At 48.4% G+C, this 16,913-nt stretch overlaps 1 protein-coding gene across 1 annotated transcript in view; it reads right to left on the bottom strand.

Annotated features, from left to right (window-relative positions):
- SSH2 (slingshot protein phosphatase 2) overlaps nt 1–16,913 on the bottom strand; it is a 54,099-nt gene that overhangs the window by 34,967 nt on the left and 2,219 nt on the right. The window contains exons 2-3 of the mRNA XM_026055309.1: nt 16,605–16,629; nt 13,520–13,591 (exon numbers count right to left, since the gene is read on the bottom strand). Of these exons, the coding sequence (XP_025911094.1) occupies nt 13,520–13,591; nt 16,605–16,629 (97 nt within the window). The remainder of the gene's footprint in view (nt 1–13,519; nt 13,592–16,604; nt 16,630–16,913) is intronic.

Raw genomic sequence — 16,913 nt, 5'->3', positions numbered from 1 at the left:
TACATGTGCACACCTTGACATGGCAGAGCTGACAGCTCAATGACTCCTAAACATAATTTGGGCTTTGAAATACTTTTTAAAATCTGGTTTGCCAGAGCCTACTGGTACTTAAATGCTCTCTGAAACTACTGCCTGGAAGCAGATAAGGTATTAAAAGACACTGAAAGCGGTGAAGGGAGGAGCTGAGTCCAGGAGAGCAGAAGAATCCAAGCAGCCAACTTGGCACAGACAGCAAAGCTGAGTTGTACTTTAGCCGCTCACCAGGCTTGTCATCAGTACTCTAAACTACACAGTGGTTTCTTCTGGAGAAGACTTATATGTGACATATCTAAGAAATAGTTATTAAAGCTCTAAGCAAAGCTCAGCACTACAGCTGACAAAACATGAATGACAAACCCAGGTCTGTCCATATAYGGAGCCACTGAAACACAGAACAATCCCAGGCAGAAGCAAGATCAACTGCTGAGTTTGACACCCCGGTGACAGAGCACTCTCTGCTTTACTTTTCTTCATGGCATCACAGAAGAGTTAGAAAAACCCTGCCTCTTGTGTTCAAAAACTGACTCAGAAAGAAGTTCCAAGTTTGGCTGGTTTGCCGCTGAAGTAAGTAGCATCCTTAAGACCAGTAGCACATATGCTATTTTAATGCATTCCTCAGGGGGAAGGGAACCAACACAAGTGAAGACCATGCGACCCCTACAGAAACTACAACTTGTACCAATTTTTCTCCCTGACTTAACAAGCAGAAAAGATTTTGTAACGATTGTACACAGCAACTTCATCAAAACCATTTAAAGCCTTCTGCGCAGAAAGTGCAGGCACTCCTCACAGCAGATCCAGTTTCTGGACAACAGTAACAGAGCACAGCGTACGCGACTTCCATGCGGCCCAGGGGCTGAGCTCCTCACGCACGAGGGAAACCCTGCATGAGGGTTATAGATGGCAAATCGATCATGAATGCCCCCCTGCACAACTCAGGTAATAAATCGCAAGCTCAAACACCAAACTGTTTTTAAGACACAAAAGAGAAAAATGCATTGATTTATGGACTACGGCTAAGTCAATAACATGAATCATCTGAAACTTGGCCACAGCCCGACCAATATGCTGTCTTCCACCTATTTCGCTGCCGAGCAGGCTAGCTGTGCTTTCAGAGCTGAAGTATGCCACCATCCAAGAGGCGGATGAATCTGCACCATCCACAGCTTTTCTGCCCCACAAAAGGGAACCTTGCTGTCCTTTGCAGATATTATTTCATAAAGAAAGGAGAAAATACCTTTTGAAAGCACAGCAAGGAAGGCAAAGAGGCACCTGAACAGCTTCTGGCAACATCTTATCCTAACAAATGCTCAATTAAGTTATTGTGAGCCTGAGGATGACTTTCCAGCCAGCTCTACTTACTCATCAGAGCAGCTTCTTACAGCAGGCTCTGTCCTGTCCAGCCCAGCCCAGCCCTTAGTCAGGCACTGGCCAAGGAGCGCAAGTGACAGAGGATGGCCCCATCCCTCTGAAACGATCAGCGGGAGACGGGAGAAGTCCACCGCACGCCATCTCCCGCGCTGCCGCGGCTGGGGAACGTGCCGAAACGGGGCAGCAAACCTAGCAGTGTCACCTCCCCGCCAGGTGTGCCCAAAACACCCGCTGGCAGCAAGCACAGCCACTGGAGGGGCGTCACTGTTTTGACGCAGCATCCCATCAGCGAGCTACCACCGGGCCCCGGGAGGCCGCTGTGGATTCCCGGGCCAAGCTGGGCGCTCGCTGCCGCAGCCCGTGATGACGGCATCACGCAGCAACCGTGGCGGCTTCTACGCTGCTGAGCAAAGGGGGCTTTTCCTAAAGGGCACCGGTTGGGGGACACCAGCAGCCGGGCACAAGCTCCGCGAGCCCAGGAACCACCTGCCTGGCGGAACTGCTCGCCGCGGCTAGAGCTTCTGACCTGCCCGCAGGACGTGCCCCTTCCCCGCCAGCAGCCAGCTGGGCCGAAAGCAAACACAGAAAAGCAGAAACACTGCCCGAAAGTAGGCCGGCTCGTCTGACAGTAAGAAATGACACAGGTTAACCCTGATGTTGCCTAACTGGCATTGCTCAGCAGCCCAGGGCCTGAGAACGGGAAGTGTAAATGCAGACATCTGCGGCACAGCGCTCCGGATTTCAGCTGGGACCCCATCTTCCCGCGCGCCGTGCGCGTGTGCGGCGAACGGCACCCCCGGCTGAAGGGCGAGCAGCTAAGCAGGCGCCGGAAGGGGAACAGAGCCACCCAAGGAGAAGGATGTCTACTAGGAACCGAAAAAGTCTTGTGTGCCCAGTTTCTTTCCCTCGGTTTTAGGCCAGGGCCAGGTCGCTCCCTCAAGAGCCTCCCTATGCTTTGCTCTAATATTTGAAGCTGGAGCATGCCGCAGGGGGGAAGAGTGCGTATGTATTTATAATGAGATTAATATCTCCTCTGCATTTCACATCTTATCTATTGCCAGCTCAGTTATATCAGGCTCCTTTAATCCRTAGGTTAAAGGACACAAAACCAAGACGGAGACCAAAAACCAGAGGCAGCCAGGAGTGGCGTAGCTGGCATCAACAGTCAGCTCTTCCCGAGGCTGCGGAGCCAGGAGGGGAGGRAGGGCAGCCGGGGACACGGTCGTGCGCCAGGACTCACCCTGGAAGAGCAGCAATTCCAGCTTCAGCTACACGTGGCCAAGCAGGAATGGAAAATGTTACAGATCTACAGGCCCAACAGCCTCTTATTTTTCTCAGCATCTCAAGCCATTTCCCTCCCCATKTCTCCCTTCTGCTCCCCTGCCCAAACCAACCGTTCCCCTCCCTCTATGGCAAGGGATGGGACATGGCTGCACACCTGCACGGGAATGGCAAGGAGCCATTTGGAAAAAGAAGAGGTACAAAAAAAGTCCTGGTTAATAAAGCATCGGGCCCCCAGGCAGGGAGCAGCAGATGCCAGAAGCGCAGCGTGAGTAAGTGCAGTCTGGCAGCCAAGGGCTGCTCTCCACCAAACCACTGGGCACAGCAACACATACCTCCAGCAGACTCCCCCGAAGAAGTGCCCATCACCTGCAGCGGGGCGCTCAGATGAGACAAAACACTTTGCTTCAGTTTCTGTGCGTCCCTCCTCCGCCACCTGGCCAGGATGCAAGTCTAAACGGCACAAACCAGGAGCTGATCCGCCCCACTGCTCCGATGGCAGCATGGAGATCAACCCACTGATCAACCCAGGACCTCCGGCAAAGCTGACTCTACTACACAAACTCTTCCCAAGCCAGGATTTTAATGAGAAAACTATCCTTTCCTGTGCTCTGCCCCCCTCCAAGCCCTAAGAAATGAGAGGAGCAGTAACGGATACGGATGCTTTGGGAACCATTCCACAAGAGGAGAGTCTAAAACATCATTTTGCTCCTCAGATGTTCAACAGGCAGCAATTAACTATCCCTTTTTCAGTTTACACTGCAGCTTGTTTTTCAATAAACATCCTCCTTCCCTCTCTCCCTTGCCTGCTTTTTAAGGCACCTGGTTTTAATTACTGCTTATGATAAGATTATTAGTGAATTATATAAAGGAGAGCAATATTTGGCTTCCTGTTTAAGCCTTTGCTCCTAAGTGGATGATGCTGGCACCTGGTTCTCTTCACACATAGGCCAGGTAAACAGGTTCACAGGCTGCATAAAGCAAAGTTATACCAGTTACTACCACTCGCTAATTTAATAAATAAATAAATAAACAAACAGGGAAATGGAAGAGGCRAGGAGAACTCAGGAGCGCCCTGCACTGACATTTGTATTAGCAGGGTCAGCTGGCAGCACACCCAGACAAGCCTAGGCCTCTCTGATATCAAAAATAGAAACCAGCCCAGTGCAGAACAAAACAAGGGCCACGACTTACTGAAATGGGTTCGGTAACAAGGTCAACAGGGGTGAGAAATTCAGGGCAAGGAGAGAAAGGGGAAGTGGTTCTCCAGCAAAGGCAGTCACTTGCCACTCAGCACTTTTGCAACTCAAGAAACTGCACAAGGGGAAAAACAAACAAAGCGTGGGAACCCGCTTCAGCGCAGGTGTTTGACGCAAACTGCATTTTTAGCAACATCTGCATTTGTGTCTTTTTTTTTTTTTTTTTTTTTTTTTGAAAGGAGCTGTCTACAGGCACTTCCTCTGCTCCAAGGTGGAGCTCCCTGGAACGATAACTCAGCTGCAATTACACAGACTGGCAAGATCACAGAAAGATCTGCAACGCTGAGTATAACTTATTTGCACTGACTTACCTACTGATCCCTTCTCATCTTAGCCAAATCTTCTTCTCCCTTGCTTTGGTCTCTAATACGGACATCTGCAGAAGTTGAGCTGAGACAACAAGAGCAGCTTATCATTTAGTCAGCACATGCTCAAATGGGAGGATGACGGGTGTGAATCTGAACTCTAAAAAGCCCCGCACATTAGGTGGGAGAGAAATATCGCTCGTGCTACACGGGTAATCCAGATCTGCACAACTGCTGCGYGAGCGGCGGCATCCCTCGGAGCTGGTACAGAAGACCACTGCTCTGGGCTACGAGACTGGGCCCTGCCGGAGCTGCCTTGCYGCCAGCGAGGGGAGCAGCGGCGGCAGCTGCTCCCAGGCAAAGCTTTCGGCCCACGCAGCTGCAGCGGCTCTCTGCGCGGTGCCGTGGCCGCCTGCGGCGTTCCTGCACCTCTCGGTGCCTGCGCCCCACGCTGCGGCAGCAGGGCCACCTCCGCTCTCCCATCAAATGCACTCCCCCATCAGCAGCGCTGGAATTAACTCGTTACAGACACACAAGACTTTTTCTTTTTTTTTTTTTAAGCTGGACTCCAGAAGAAGTAGCTGAAGTCATTTTATAATTTCAGCTGCTGCTGCGGATGTCACGGCCTGCGTGGGCTTCCCGTTACCCTCAAGTGCCCCCGGCCTACGGATGAACCAGCCCARTAACGTATAAGCCCCTAACCCATCGGCAATGCAGACAGGCCCCTCGCACAGGCATCGGGCGGGCTCGGCGCTGCCTTCCCGCCCCGTCCATGTGCCGATGGCGACACCAGCAGCTCTGCGTTACGTTTCAGGGGACTCTGTCACCGCGCGTGTGCTCAGCACCAGAGTCRTACAGTGACACACACAGCCGCGGCCGTGTCGTCCCACTGTCGGGTCCGTCTGCATCGCTTCCTGCCAGCGCCCGGCGACGTCAGCGAAGCGGCGGAGGAAGGGACAAACTTCCTTGTTCTGGGACTCACTCCGTCCCCGCCGCTGCCCGGGCGCTCGCTCAGAGCAGCACCCACCTCCAACGAAAGACCATGCTCATGGGAACGCCTTGCGCRGCAGAGGGTGTCATGGACCTTCAGGCAACACATTCTTTCAAGGAACAGATATTTGGGCAGATTATACAACTCGCAGCGAAGACCGGAGGCAGGTCACAGGGCAGACACAAGCTCCCGAACAGTGAAACGCACTGATTTCACACACAGCACACGCAACTACAAACTTTATTCACTTTCCACCTTGTTATATAACACTAAGGAAGCCCCAAATGGCCAAAAATTTTGCGACTGTTGGTCAGTCACCGAGCCAACTTTATAGAGCCCAAGTGGGGAGAAAGCAAAATACTACCAAAAAGCAACAGAAAAACAAGCTGTGCAAACAAAGCTCTAAAGTGCTCTGGAATCCAGCACTGAAGAGAGATGCACAAAATCATTTCTTCTGCAGCCCAAGCACCACAGTTCACAGACTGGAAATGGGGCAGTTCATACAATTCGAGTACTTATTAAGAAATCTGGGCACTCAGTGTTTACAGAAGAAATTTGATTCAGTGCATTTTTTTAAGCAAGAGATCCAGAGCGGAAGTGAGGCTGTGAAGGGAATTTGTTTTACATGATAGTCCCTGAAGGCTTTCAGGTCTCCGAGTCAAGACATTCCCAGATTAAAGCCCTACAGGACATTCTTCTGGTGCTATATACTGTTTAAACATCTATGGACGCTAATTCATACCAGCAGGCTCGTGGAGCAGGAYGCTTACACTCGAGGGAACGCTCCTCTGAGTTTTGCCGCCACATGTGCAGCGCTCCGAACGGCTCATTCCATCCAAAAGCGGCCAACTTCTGCGGTAGGAGCAAAATGCTTTCAGAAATATATTCTTAAAGAATACTTTTATCAACATGAGAAAACTTCATGTGGAAAATCTATCGCATCAAGGATCAAAGAAAAAAAAAAAAGCATTTCTATTAGTTAACTTTATAAAGRGCAACCCTCTGTTTGACATGGCCCCATCTTTTGCCTCTCAGAACTAGCAGAGGCCAGGTTGACCATCTTTAAACCATACGGTCATCTCCTCTGTTGCCAGAGTTTGCAGCATCGCTTCCATACACAGCACCTCTCTTTCCAAACCAGAGCCAAGAGCTGACACATCCCCAGGCAGCTGGTTAACAAGCACCAAGCAGGAAAGGTCTCTCCCACTGCATCTAAACACATCTAACACAGGATATTTTACAACTGGTTTTCACTCAGGTCTCTCTGCACATGCAGTTGCATGACTCAGAGCTGCACAGACCTGACCATGTTTGGCCTGACCAGCAAGCACCCTGCCACGCTCAACAGAAAGGACCCCACGGCTTTAAGTGTTACTGTAACAGAAGTCAAACAAGACATGCTGAGGTCAACATACTGTCCCTCCCCATATCAGCTGAGTCCAGGGGCATCTATATTTAGACAAAGTATGCCCAGCACTTCCAAGATGGAAAGAGACCACTGACTTGCCTGAATCACTGCCAGGGCTGGCAGTCTCGCCCACGGAGSTGAGGAGCTCAGCAGGAGCTTGCAAGGACCTTGGTACCTTCCCAAGGCAGAGCATCCTGTGTATCCCAATACCACCACATGCCATTCCCAATACCATCCCCAATAGTCCCCAATCCTGCTGGGCACAAATCCAAMCTCGTAGACTTGGAAACAGCCACAGCTCTGGCACAGGCAGGTTGAGCAGGCATCCCCAGGCCCCAGGCAGCACCACCAAGAACTGCAAGGCACCAGCAAAGTCCCCAGTGTGAACTCTGGGTGCGGGAAAGAATAGGATGAGAAATTAGCTGTGGGTTTGGGGAAGTTTTGGAGCTAAGGTAGAAGCTTGCAGAAGCCCTGTCTGTGGCCACTACAGACTCAGAGTGGCTAGTTCAGTCTCTGCGCTGTCCTTGCCATCTTCTCAGAGAAGGGTACAGACAAGAACTCCACCTGTGCTAACAAGAGGCCAGGAGGCTTACAGCCCTGCCGCYGCGAGGGCTGGGAGGACACTGCTCAGAGTGACAGCTACTCAGAAGGTCCCTTGCTGCTGCTGTGGGTTATGTATGGCAGAGGGAACCAGCACAGCCAGACTGGGGGCTGTAACCGCTGCGATGCTGGGAGCAGRGGACAGGATGGAGGAACGATGTTGTGGAAGCAAGCCTGGCTCTAATCACAGCCTCGCTGCCTATACTTAGTAAATACATTAATGGAGCCCTGTAAATAGAACACCAAAACAAGGATCAGTCTGTCTCTGCACAAAGGAATCAATGCTGAATAATAAGCCTTTCCTCTGCGCTAAAGAGAAGCAGATGCTTGTTTACCAAAAGCATCAAAAAACATCAAGAGGCTGTTGCATTTGATTCGTAAAATAGAAGGAAGCTATTTGCTCAGTATTTTAACTTCTGCAGTACTCAGCACTTTTAATTTTCCTCATACTAGCGCTGCATTCTCCGCATGCATGAGGGCTATTCGATCCCTACATGACAGGCTCCAGCAGGAACACAAAACTTACCATCCCTTTAGATTAGCAAAGGGGACAGTTATTGATAGCCAGCAGTGTGAGATAGCTCACGAAAGGTTTCAGAGAACAGCTGCCTGCCAGCTTTCTTTCAATAGCTTTTGATTTGAAAYTGGAAGTCACACAGAGCTTTACATGTTGGGCTGATACGACCTGTAGCCGGGCTGCCCATCTCTTCACCTCCTAGGCTGACCCAGGAGGTACTCCCGGCTTTGCAAACGTGCAAGAAACTTCATTTTATGGAAGAGCAGAGCCACCATGAAGGGAAACAAACTTTAACATGGCTCTAAGCAATACCTTGAAGTTTGAATTCATTAGCAGAGGCAAAACATCAAAGACAAAGGATCAGAACATTTTATAGTTGAAACAGTTTCATGGATTCTGTGTCTTTCCTTCAATCCAAGGCAACACCAAGTTTAATACAAATGTACATACTCTATTTAAAGCTGCAAACRGAAGAAGAAGAAATAGAGCATCACTTTGGGTTAAAGTGATCCAACATTTCTGTGCTGAACACTTTGGATTGGGTTAATTTAATCTTTAAAACCAATATCCCCTTCCGCAGATAGGTGACACRTTGCCTTGTCTCATGACGCTCAGAGCCGGAGCCCTCCGTGGTGCAGCACAGCCGCCCCGGCAGAACTCGYGGCTGCGCCAATAACGAAGCGCACTCCAGCACTTTGCTGGCGTAAGTGACAATCAGTCTTCAGAGACATCAGGAAAAGCTCTCCAAATCAGATCATGAGATATAATTATGATGTACTTCAAAATGCAGACTCAGCATCGCCCTCCAATCCGACTCTTCCCCCCACCGATACAGCAAGCTCTTCCTGGAGACGAYTGACTTTCCTTTTCTTTTGGCTCCCTGAATAGGGATCAGCTTACCAGGAGTCCTTTATTCCTGAAATAATTTCCATTAATCACTCACCGCATACCATTTTAAGCAGAAGCTGACAGACTGTGGGGTGTCTAACATCACTGCTGTATTTCAGAGCTTCAGTGGAGGCTGCTCCTGAAACGAAGGGCAGGCCAGGAGGCAAGAGGGGCTGGGAGATCTCCAAGTAACAGATGAGTGAACTACCGCAAGCTCCTAAGCTTTGCAGCCTTTTATATATATAGATACTTGGGAATTTTAAATAAAAGCAGTAGCACTTGAACCACTYGTGCTTCATGACATCTGCCCACAAAAAAGTGAATAAAGGGAAACACAGCAACATGGATCATTTTTAAGCAACACTCTGTAGTGCTGCATTTGCGATTCCTCAGTACAGCTGCAAGTTAACRTACGCTTTTGGTACCTTAACGTGCCTCTCGGCTAAAGGAGATGTCAGCACTTAACTTACGAATGCATTTTAGGGAGTTTCTAACTCAAAAAAAGGCCCCGCAAAGTTTAGCTGACTAGGTCTCAGATAGGAAACACTCAAAGTTTTATTTTATAAGAGAGCTTGAACTCCAAAAAGAGTAGAGATTCCAGATGTGTTTATCCCCGCGAAATTCAGGTGCTAAATTTTATCAGAATTAGCACTTCAGGCAGTTTGGCAGCCAATTTTCAGCGGTTTTTAGCTCAGGTCTTCATATTTCCTAAAACCACACAAACCCATTTAAAAACCACACATTGAAAGCGGAGAGAGCACTGGAATACTAACCATTGCCGCGTACCAGACCCAGAGAAGTCTCCAGCAGGGACACGGTGTGCTTTAGGAAAAAGGCTCTTAAATAGGTTAAAAAAAAAAAAAAGGCTCTTAAATAGGTATTTGCTTAATTTGAAGCTAGAGAGACTCTCATGAAACAGTGTGTGATGTACTAGGAGAAACGAAGGACATGGCATCATCGCAACTGTGTCAAGGTTTTGCACGGGTTTGTGCTGGGAACTTCGTGACAGCCCGCCCTCTCGTCCCCATTCCTCGCCGAAGAGCCACCGCTCTCTGAAGCGCGGTCTCCCGGGCTTGCTTTGCAGCCCTGACATTTAGAGGGACCGTTAGCAACAGGGAGCAGCGCGCTCGCGGGCACACGCTGCACATGTCATTACGTAACCCCGGGATGGATGTTTATTCCGTACTCTCGCCCCTGCTTGTTAACAAGGCACATCAATACCCCTCGCTTTGCTTTCTCACAGCTTTCCCACCAGAGTAAAACAATAGGAGGGCTAGAAATGGTGCTGACAAATTATTTGTTTTTATTTAGACTAACTGGCTTTCAGTCTTTGAGGGACACAGAAGAATGCAGCTGTTCTGCTTTCTGTTTTTGGATTTCTCCACCTCTTTTTCAAAGCAAAAAAAGGAAAAACAAAAACAAAAGCAAAAAAGGCCAATGACATTCTCTTCATAGACCACCACACTCAGGCTTAAAAAACAAACAAACCCTGCAACACTGGGCTCATTTGAATCCAGCATCCAGTTCAAGAAACCCAGCAAAAAACCTAATTTTTAGAGGACAGAGGTGAAATAATCCCTATCTGTAACTTTGTGCAAATGAATTTTCCCCTCATCAAGGTCATTTTTCACTTGCTAATCAAAAGAACCTCCTCCAGTCCCATCCGCCCTTGGGAGTCTCCCATCAGTCCTGAGACGCCAGCAAGGTGCTTAGCCTGATGCCGCCCGTGTCGACCCACCAGCAGGCAAGGCCCCCGGTCCCCACAAGCTAACCATGGTCCAGCCAAAATCCTGGCAGCAACACACTCCCAAGCAACCTGTTGTCACTTGTAAGAACTGTGAGAGTTTGCAAGGCGACAAGAGGCTCAGACAAGCCAATCTGGTCTCTTCACCCTGGAGAACAAAGAAAGGAGGAAAGAGAGGAAATATAGACAAGTTCATCGTACATGATAACAGAGCGATTTCTAAATAAGGGGTGTTGCAACGTGGAGCAGATGGACGGCTCCTCAGCCACCTGCACTCCGACGTGCAGGCAGTAATTCCACGCTCAAACCATCTCAGCGGTCCTCTGCAAGTGCAGGAGCGCCCACCTGCCCGTGGGGCACCAGGGCACGCTGGGACCGTGCGGGACCACAGGAGGAACTTACTCCGGGACCACAGGAGGAACTTACTCYRATTTGTCCCTGTGACTCCGCAGGAGCCGCACTGCAAAATTCACACGCAATTAATCTCCACCTTTCCAATAAAAAGCCTGAAATTTAGCAGTGTGTAAACAAAACCCAAGAACGAGGAGCTATGGAGGAGATTAAAGACACAAGAAAGAACACGCTGATGGGACAATATAGACCTCATTAAGCCATTGTGGGAAGCGTGTGAACAAACAAGGACTTCACCACCAAGTGACAAAGATCATTTGTTTAAAAGAAAGGACTAACTAGGTTATGGTTCCACAGTCCATGGATTTGCCCTATTTGTAACAAAGGTGTTTTGAGAAAAAGCACATTTCTTAAATGGCTTATTATAAATAAACCAGAAGTCCACAAACGGTTGAATACAATGCTGCTGGGGGCCAGATAACTATGGGATAAACAGGAAAATGCACTGAACGACAGGCCTGTGGCCTTAATACACCTAAAAATGCCCAAATTTGAAAAGCTGCCAATACCAAGAAGTGCAGCCCCTACACTGAGATCACACAGGCTCAGTTCATCACCTCTAGCCTTAGAGAAACCCTAGGGCACAGCTTAATTTTGTAGTTCACCCATACGGGTTTTGCTTTTCCCCAACTTCCCTCAGCTGCAGGTTGCTTGATGTCCTGGAGCCAGGAGGCTTCTCCTCTCCATCACAAAACACGCTGCTAATCCTACACAATATAGCAATAGGTGCCTGCAGAACAACTACTTCCAGTCTCCAGTCACTTTCCAAGTTGCTGCATCAAAGCTACGACACATGCATACGCAAAGCAAAGAGTTGCCTTTTGACTACTTCAGCAAAAGCACAAATATTCAAAATTAAGGCTAGCAATGCATTTTACCCCACGTGTCCATGAAAGAGAGTCTTCAGCTAGCAGCTACAGAACAGCCCAGTTGGAAACTCAAGTTCCAGATTTGCTCTGTACACATTACATCCATTACACTGTGGAAAAATATTTGCTGAACTAGTTTTAAGCCCATACAGGCCAATAATTTAAATGCCGTTTGCCAGACTGATGCAGAGGAGACAGCAACTCTTCAGAGCCTATCGCAGAGTAGGATACAGAATTTTAAACTCTCTCTGACCCCACAAACACTAGTTAGAAACAATATGTTCAGAAAGTTAGCCTGAAGTTATTTAAAAAACGCCCAGGTAGTATTTTAGCCAGAGGCTCCCTGATAAAGATACATAGAAGCACAGTCCCGCAAAAAAAYCCCAGACAGCCAAACTATTCACTGGCCCAAAGGCTCCTTTTCTGCTGATCATCTCCTTCCCTCCAGTCCTTCGGCTCCGTAGCCCTTACAGAAGCCCCAGCATTTCCAGAGACAGGAACATCTGCAGAAGAGTCCCGGAGGCAACCTGTATCATTTGCAACCCTTTAAAACACGAACTCGGCAGCCCAGCGGTGTGGGCTCCCGAACTAAAACACACTGCTCAGCAACCAGGGGGAGGGTTCTCCTTGAAACACTAGTTTGCTGCTCAAGTTCTGATTTTATATCCGATAAGCATCTCTGTCCCTCTTCCAACCCCCCACCAGGAAGGATCAGTGAGACAAATACTCATAGCTTCCCGGGGAATAAAAGGAAAAGCCAAACAGGAAAAGTAGTTATGAACAATACAGCCCTGGTCCAGTTAATGATCAACTTTACAGCACACAAGCATGCTACTTTTTCTCCCAGTTGCCACAGCTTATTTGCATGGCGTTTTTAATAATTGGTTGGTAGTAAGAAGCCTTTTACGCACTGCATTTGTGTTATCGGAATCAGTGAAGAAATAAGGAAGATAAGAAAAAACCACAACTCCACTCAGTCAACAGGAAGCCAGGTCTGCCACGCCGTGCGTGGAGCTCGGCTGCACGACGGCGGCCAGGAAGGCTACGGGGTCAGGCTCGCTGCCGCGCCGGGCAGCGCTGCCTGACGGCCCATTCACGTCGCGCCCTCGACGGACTGTGAGACCCTTCTGCAGCTGCCCGAACCCCGGCATACGGCACACGCTCCCTGGAAGACACCACTGCTGTAGTCCCCACCGATCCTGCAAGCTTCTGCAGCAGAAAAAGAGCTAATCAACCTATTGCCGTATTTCAAGCACCTCAAACTGGAACAGCCCTTAGTCATAAAACAGATTCGGCTGCAGTTGAAAGGGGTAACTGGAACCACTCTGCTCATCTTCCCATCTTTTAAACGGCCGTTTCCAAGCATCTCCTCCTCAAGTCGTAAACGTCATCGAGGCTCAACACAATGGTAAAATACTTGGAGCGGTACAATACTTGTGATGGTACAGAGGCAATTAAAGATTTCCAATAACACTGCTTGGAGGATCACAGTCTAATCGCTGAATGGTCAAGGTTTTTCAGCAGCAGGCGCACTGTGAGCAGATAAAAAGCTTGCCAGATTTCCCATACAAGGAATAAATAAGTAAACAGCTCTCCGAACAATGACAACGCACCTACCTAAGTTCCTGACTTGGCACACGGAATAACTTAAAATTAGACTGCCATGAAATTTTCTAGCATAAAGGCCACGGCCACATGGCCTAGAAGACATTAAATAATAGGGGGAACAAAGGCCGAAACGTAGACTGGGCCTGAAGACACGCTGCGGGAAGGAGGTGTCAGTACACTGAGTCTGAATTAACCGGTGATGCAATTTAGTGTACTGTTTGTGCTTACCTGCACGGTCTGTAACTTCCTCTTACACTGTAAAATGGTGTTTCTTCACACCGTAATGAAGAAGGGTTGTCCCTTACAAGAAAGTTGCTTATGTGAGAGCGCAAGAGGCTGCAAGGCTCACTCTGCACGAACATTTTGTGCCTATCTTTAACCCTTTGCTGAAAATAACTCTGCTTAAATCATAGGTTTTACTTCTGTCTTTTTTTAAAGAGTTCCAAGACACATCCATGACACCCTAAAGAAACTATCAATTCCATCTGCTTCTTTTTTCTCCAAAGTTCAAAATTCATATTATAAAAGCCATCAGTTAACATTTTATAATAGGAAACAGAGTGGTATGAAGCAAGTAAGAGAACCACGGAAAGTAGCAAGCATATTCATATTTTTAGATCCATTTGGCTCCAAAAGTATTGGAGAATAAAGTAGTGAAAAATACTGGAGTGTCTTAACGTGCGCTCAACATGAGCCGAGGGAGTGCTCTCATCACTGCTTTGCAGAACGGAAGCTGAGGCGGAGGCAAAAATATTTTAGACACCAAATGATGCAGAAAAATGCCAGGGTAATGTAGACACCAAAGTTAAGTGACTAATTCCTAGTTTTGATAGAAGAGTTAGGTATCCATCTGCATCTCCAGGCAGCACTCCCCAGCTGAGCGCTGGCCTGGCGAGACTTGGCCGGGACGGCACAGGAAGGATGTGCTGCAGCGGGGAGTGAGAGCTGGGTCTTCCCAAATCCCAAGCGAGCGCCCTGACCACGGGATCATCCTTCTTTGCTACCAAGATAAAGAGGAAGCTGAGCGACAGGGGAATCTGGCAGTGAAGAACAGCATTATGTCAGGGACACGGAAAAAACACTTCAGGGGCACCGACAATGAATTAGATACCTCAAACTTGGCCAAAGAAAGAGGAAGCGAGTGCAGGCAGGAAGCGAGGAATTGATCCATGGCAATTCCTACAGGTTTCTTCTGTTAAAAATTCTTTGGTATTATCCAGACTGCCTTAAGTTTTGCATTTTTCTTATCTGCCCATCAGCTGCTATGGAGTTTATTAGACTAAAGTGAACTTTGACTCCTACACAAAAATAAAGCTAGCAAATCAGCACAAGTCCTATTAGGTTCAGTGGAAATAGCAGGACTCCTTCAAACAAGGTACAACTATCAATTTTAAGCACTTTGATAGACAGAAGTCTCTCAGACATTGATTTGAATCCTTGTGAACCTGAAATGAATTAGACCCAGACCAGCTGACTAAGTTACTGACTAAAAGCGTCAACACAAAAGCAATTTCTGCTGATGTCTGAGAGCCAGAGCTGATTAGCCAAATACATCTACTAAAGAATACACTGAAACAGAAGTTACTGATAACATTTGGGTCACCAGTGCCCCTTCCATTCCACAGAGAACAATTTTTTAGAGCACCAAAATGACAAAATCTGGATTTTTGGGTCTTGCCCACAATGAAATAAGGACATCCAACATTCATCAGCCTTTGTGAACTTGTAACTGGGAGTATAAATTTAAAAACAGCTCCTTATTATGCCAGCATGAAAGCCACAACACTGTTCTGATTAAGAACGCTATCAAAATATTAATCCGGTGCTGAGCCTTGTGCGAACACTTACGCCTGGGCCAAAAGCTCTGTCATTCTCATGCTTATTAATCTTTCCTTCCAGGAGGCAAAGGACAGCGTAAGCTCCTCTGATAACTCAGTTATCTCTCCCTCCAGAAAAGGAAAGGGTGGTTCTTCCAACCAAGTGGCAATTTAAGCTACTGCTAGATACAACACTGCAGGGCTAGAAGGGATCTGAGGCAGCGAGACCAGCGACACTCTCCTCTTCCCTTTGATCCCTCTCTGTACAGTCTGAACCACGGGTTGTTTGAGCAGTGTACTTAAAACAAACACCTATAAAGCATTGAAATTGCTACCTAGCTACCTCATACAGATTAAAAAAGTCATCCCGGTCTATAAGGAAACATTTCAACCTACAGTAGGTTAGTTTTTTTCCCCCAATTCCAGAATTATTGCTATTTCACAAACCCCAAGGCATACCCAGATTGCATCCCTGCTTACCCAGAACACCTCAGCTACATCACTGTTAAACCTTCACTATCAGCAGCCACAGGGAAAACTGTAATGTTTACAGACAACACTGAGCAGAAAAGAAGTGACTAATTACAAACAATTTGGGTTGAGCATGAAAGGCTCAGAGAGACTTAACTAAACAGATTAACAAATACAGCAGTGATTGCTTATGCTCAAAAAAGAGGCCACAGAGTCCTGGGACTTATTTTCATCTACTAAAAACCTCATAAATGCAAGGCAGCTCAGTCCCTAGCAGGAGCTTCTTGGGACAAGAATGAAATTTCAGGTGGGACCAGCATTTTATCCTACTATCTTTAAGCCTTTCATGATGCTTCCAAGAGATAAAACAGCAGTTAGCTGCTTTAAAGAAATATCAAGCATGTCTAGACCGCAGCGACTATCTCCCCAGAAGCTTTATCTACCACCCCATAGCAGCCATTTCCCTCCTTAATCCTTCCCCCCAAACCCCACAACAACTCGGTTAGTCGCTGTTAATTGTCTACAAATTAAATGATTATTTGTATCTGCATTTCAAAGGGTTCCGTGCAGCTGGAGAGGCTGATTTTCCAAGCGGCTTAGCAAGGCACACAGAGACACTCAATCTGCACTTTAAAGCTGTCCAAGACTGACAGTAACTAAAAATTGGCACCAGCTGATGTCTCTCATAACCCGTGGGTCCTCCTGAGTTTAAGGTCTCAGTCCTGCTCCCATTTCACCAGTCTGCATGACAAAACAAAAAAGCCCAGTCCCCATCAGGCACCTTGCGATAACCTAAAACAAGAGATGAAATAGAGGGACTAAGCTGCTCTCCAAGCCCAGGAGAAGCCGAGGTACGCAGAAAGCCTGCGGCCAGGCTGGGCTTCGCGGGGCAGCGAGGCGCCCGGAGCTGCTCTCGCCGCTCAGCGTCCCCGCACGCTGCGCGCCCGGAGAGGGGAAACCGGGGGGTGCGATGAGAGGACGCGCAAACCTGAGCGACCCCCGGACGGTTATTGCATAGCGCTTACCAAAATGCACGGCTGCGACCCCGTCCTTTTTTTTTTTTTTTTGGGGGGGGGGAGAAAGAAAGAAAAAAGAAATCAGTCAGCGGTGTCTTATCTCGAAGGGAAAGGGCGATCGTAGGTACAAGGAAGCACGGGCTCGGCGCAGAAGCGAGAAGGGGAAAGGTGAAAGTCGGCAGAAGCCCCGACCCGGCGGCGTCTCCCCCAGCTTTGCCCCGGCAGCCTGCGCGCACGCGGGCGGCGGGAGCACAAAGTTTGCGCGCAGCTCAGCCCGCGGCGGCGGCGGCGAGCCGAGCGCAGGCCGGGCGCTGCCGG

Source organism: Apteryx rowi, unplaced genomic scaffold, assembly GCF_003343035.1.
Source record: "Apteryx rowi isolate R43461 unplaced genomic scaffold, aptRow1 scaffold_99, whole genome shotgun sequence".
Lineage (NCBI taxonomy): Eukaryota > Metazoa > Chordata > Aves > Apterygiformes > Apterygidae > Apteryx > Apteryx rowi.
Note: the sequence above shows the minus strand (reverse complement) of the source record. Positions and strands in the feature narration are given on the sequence as shown.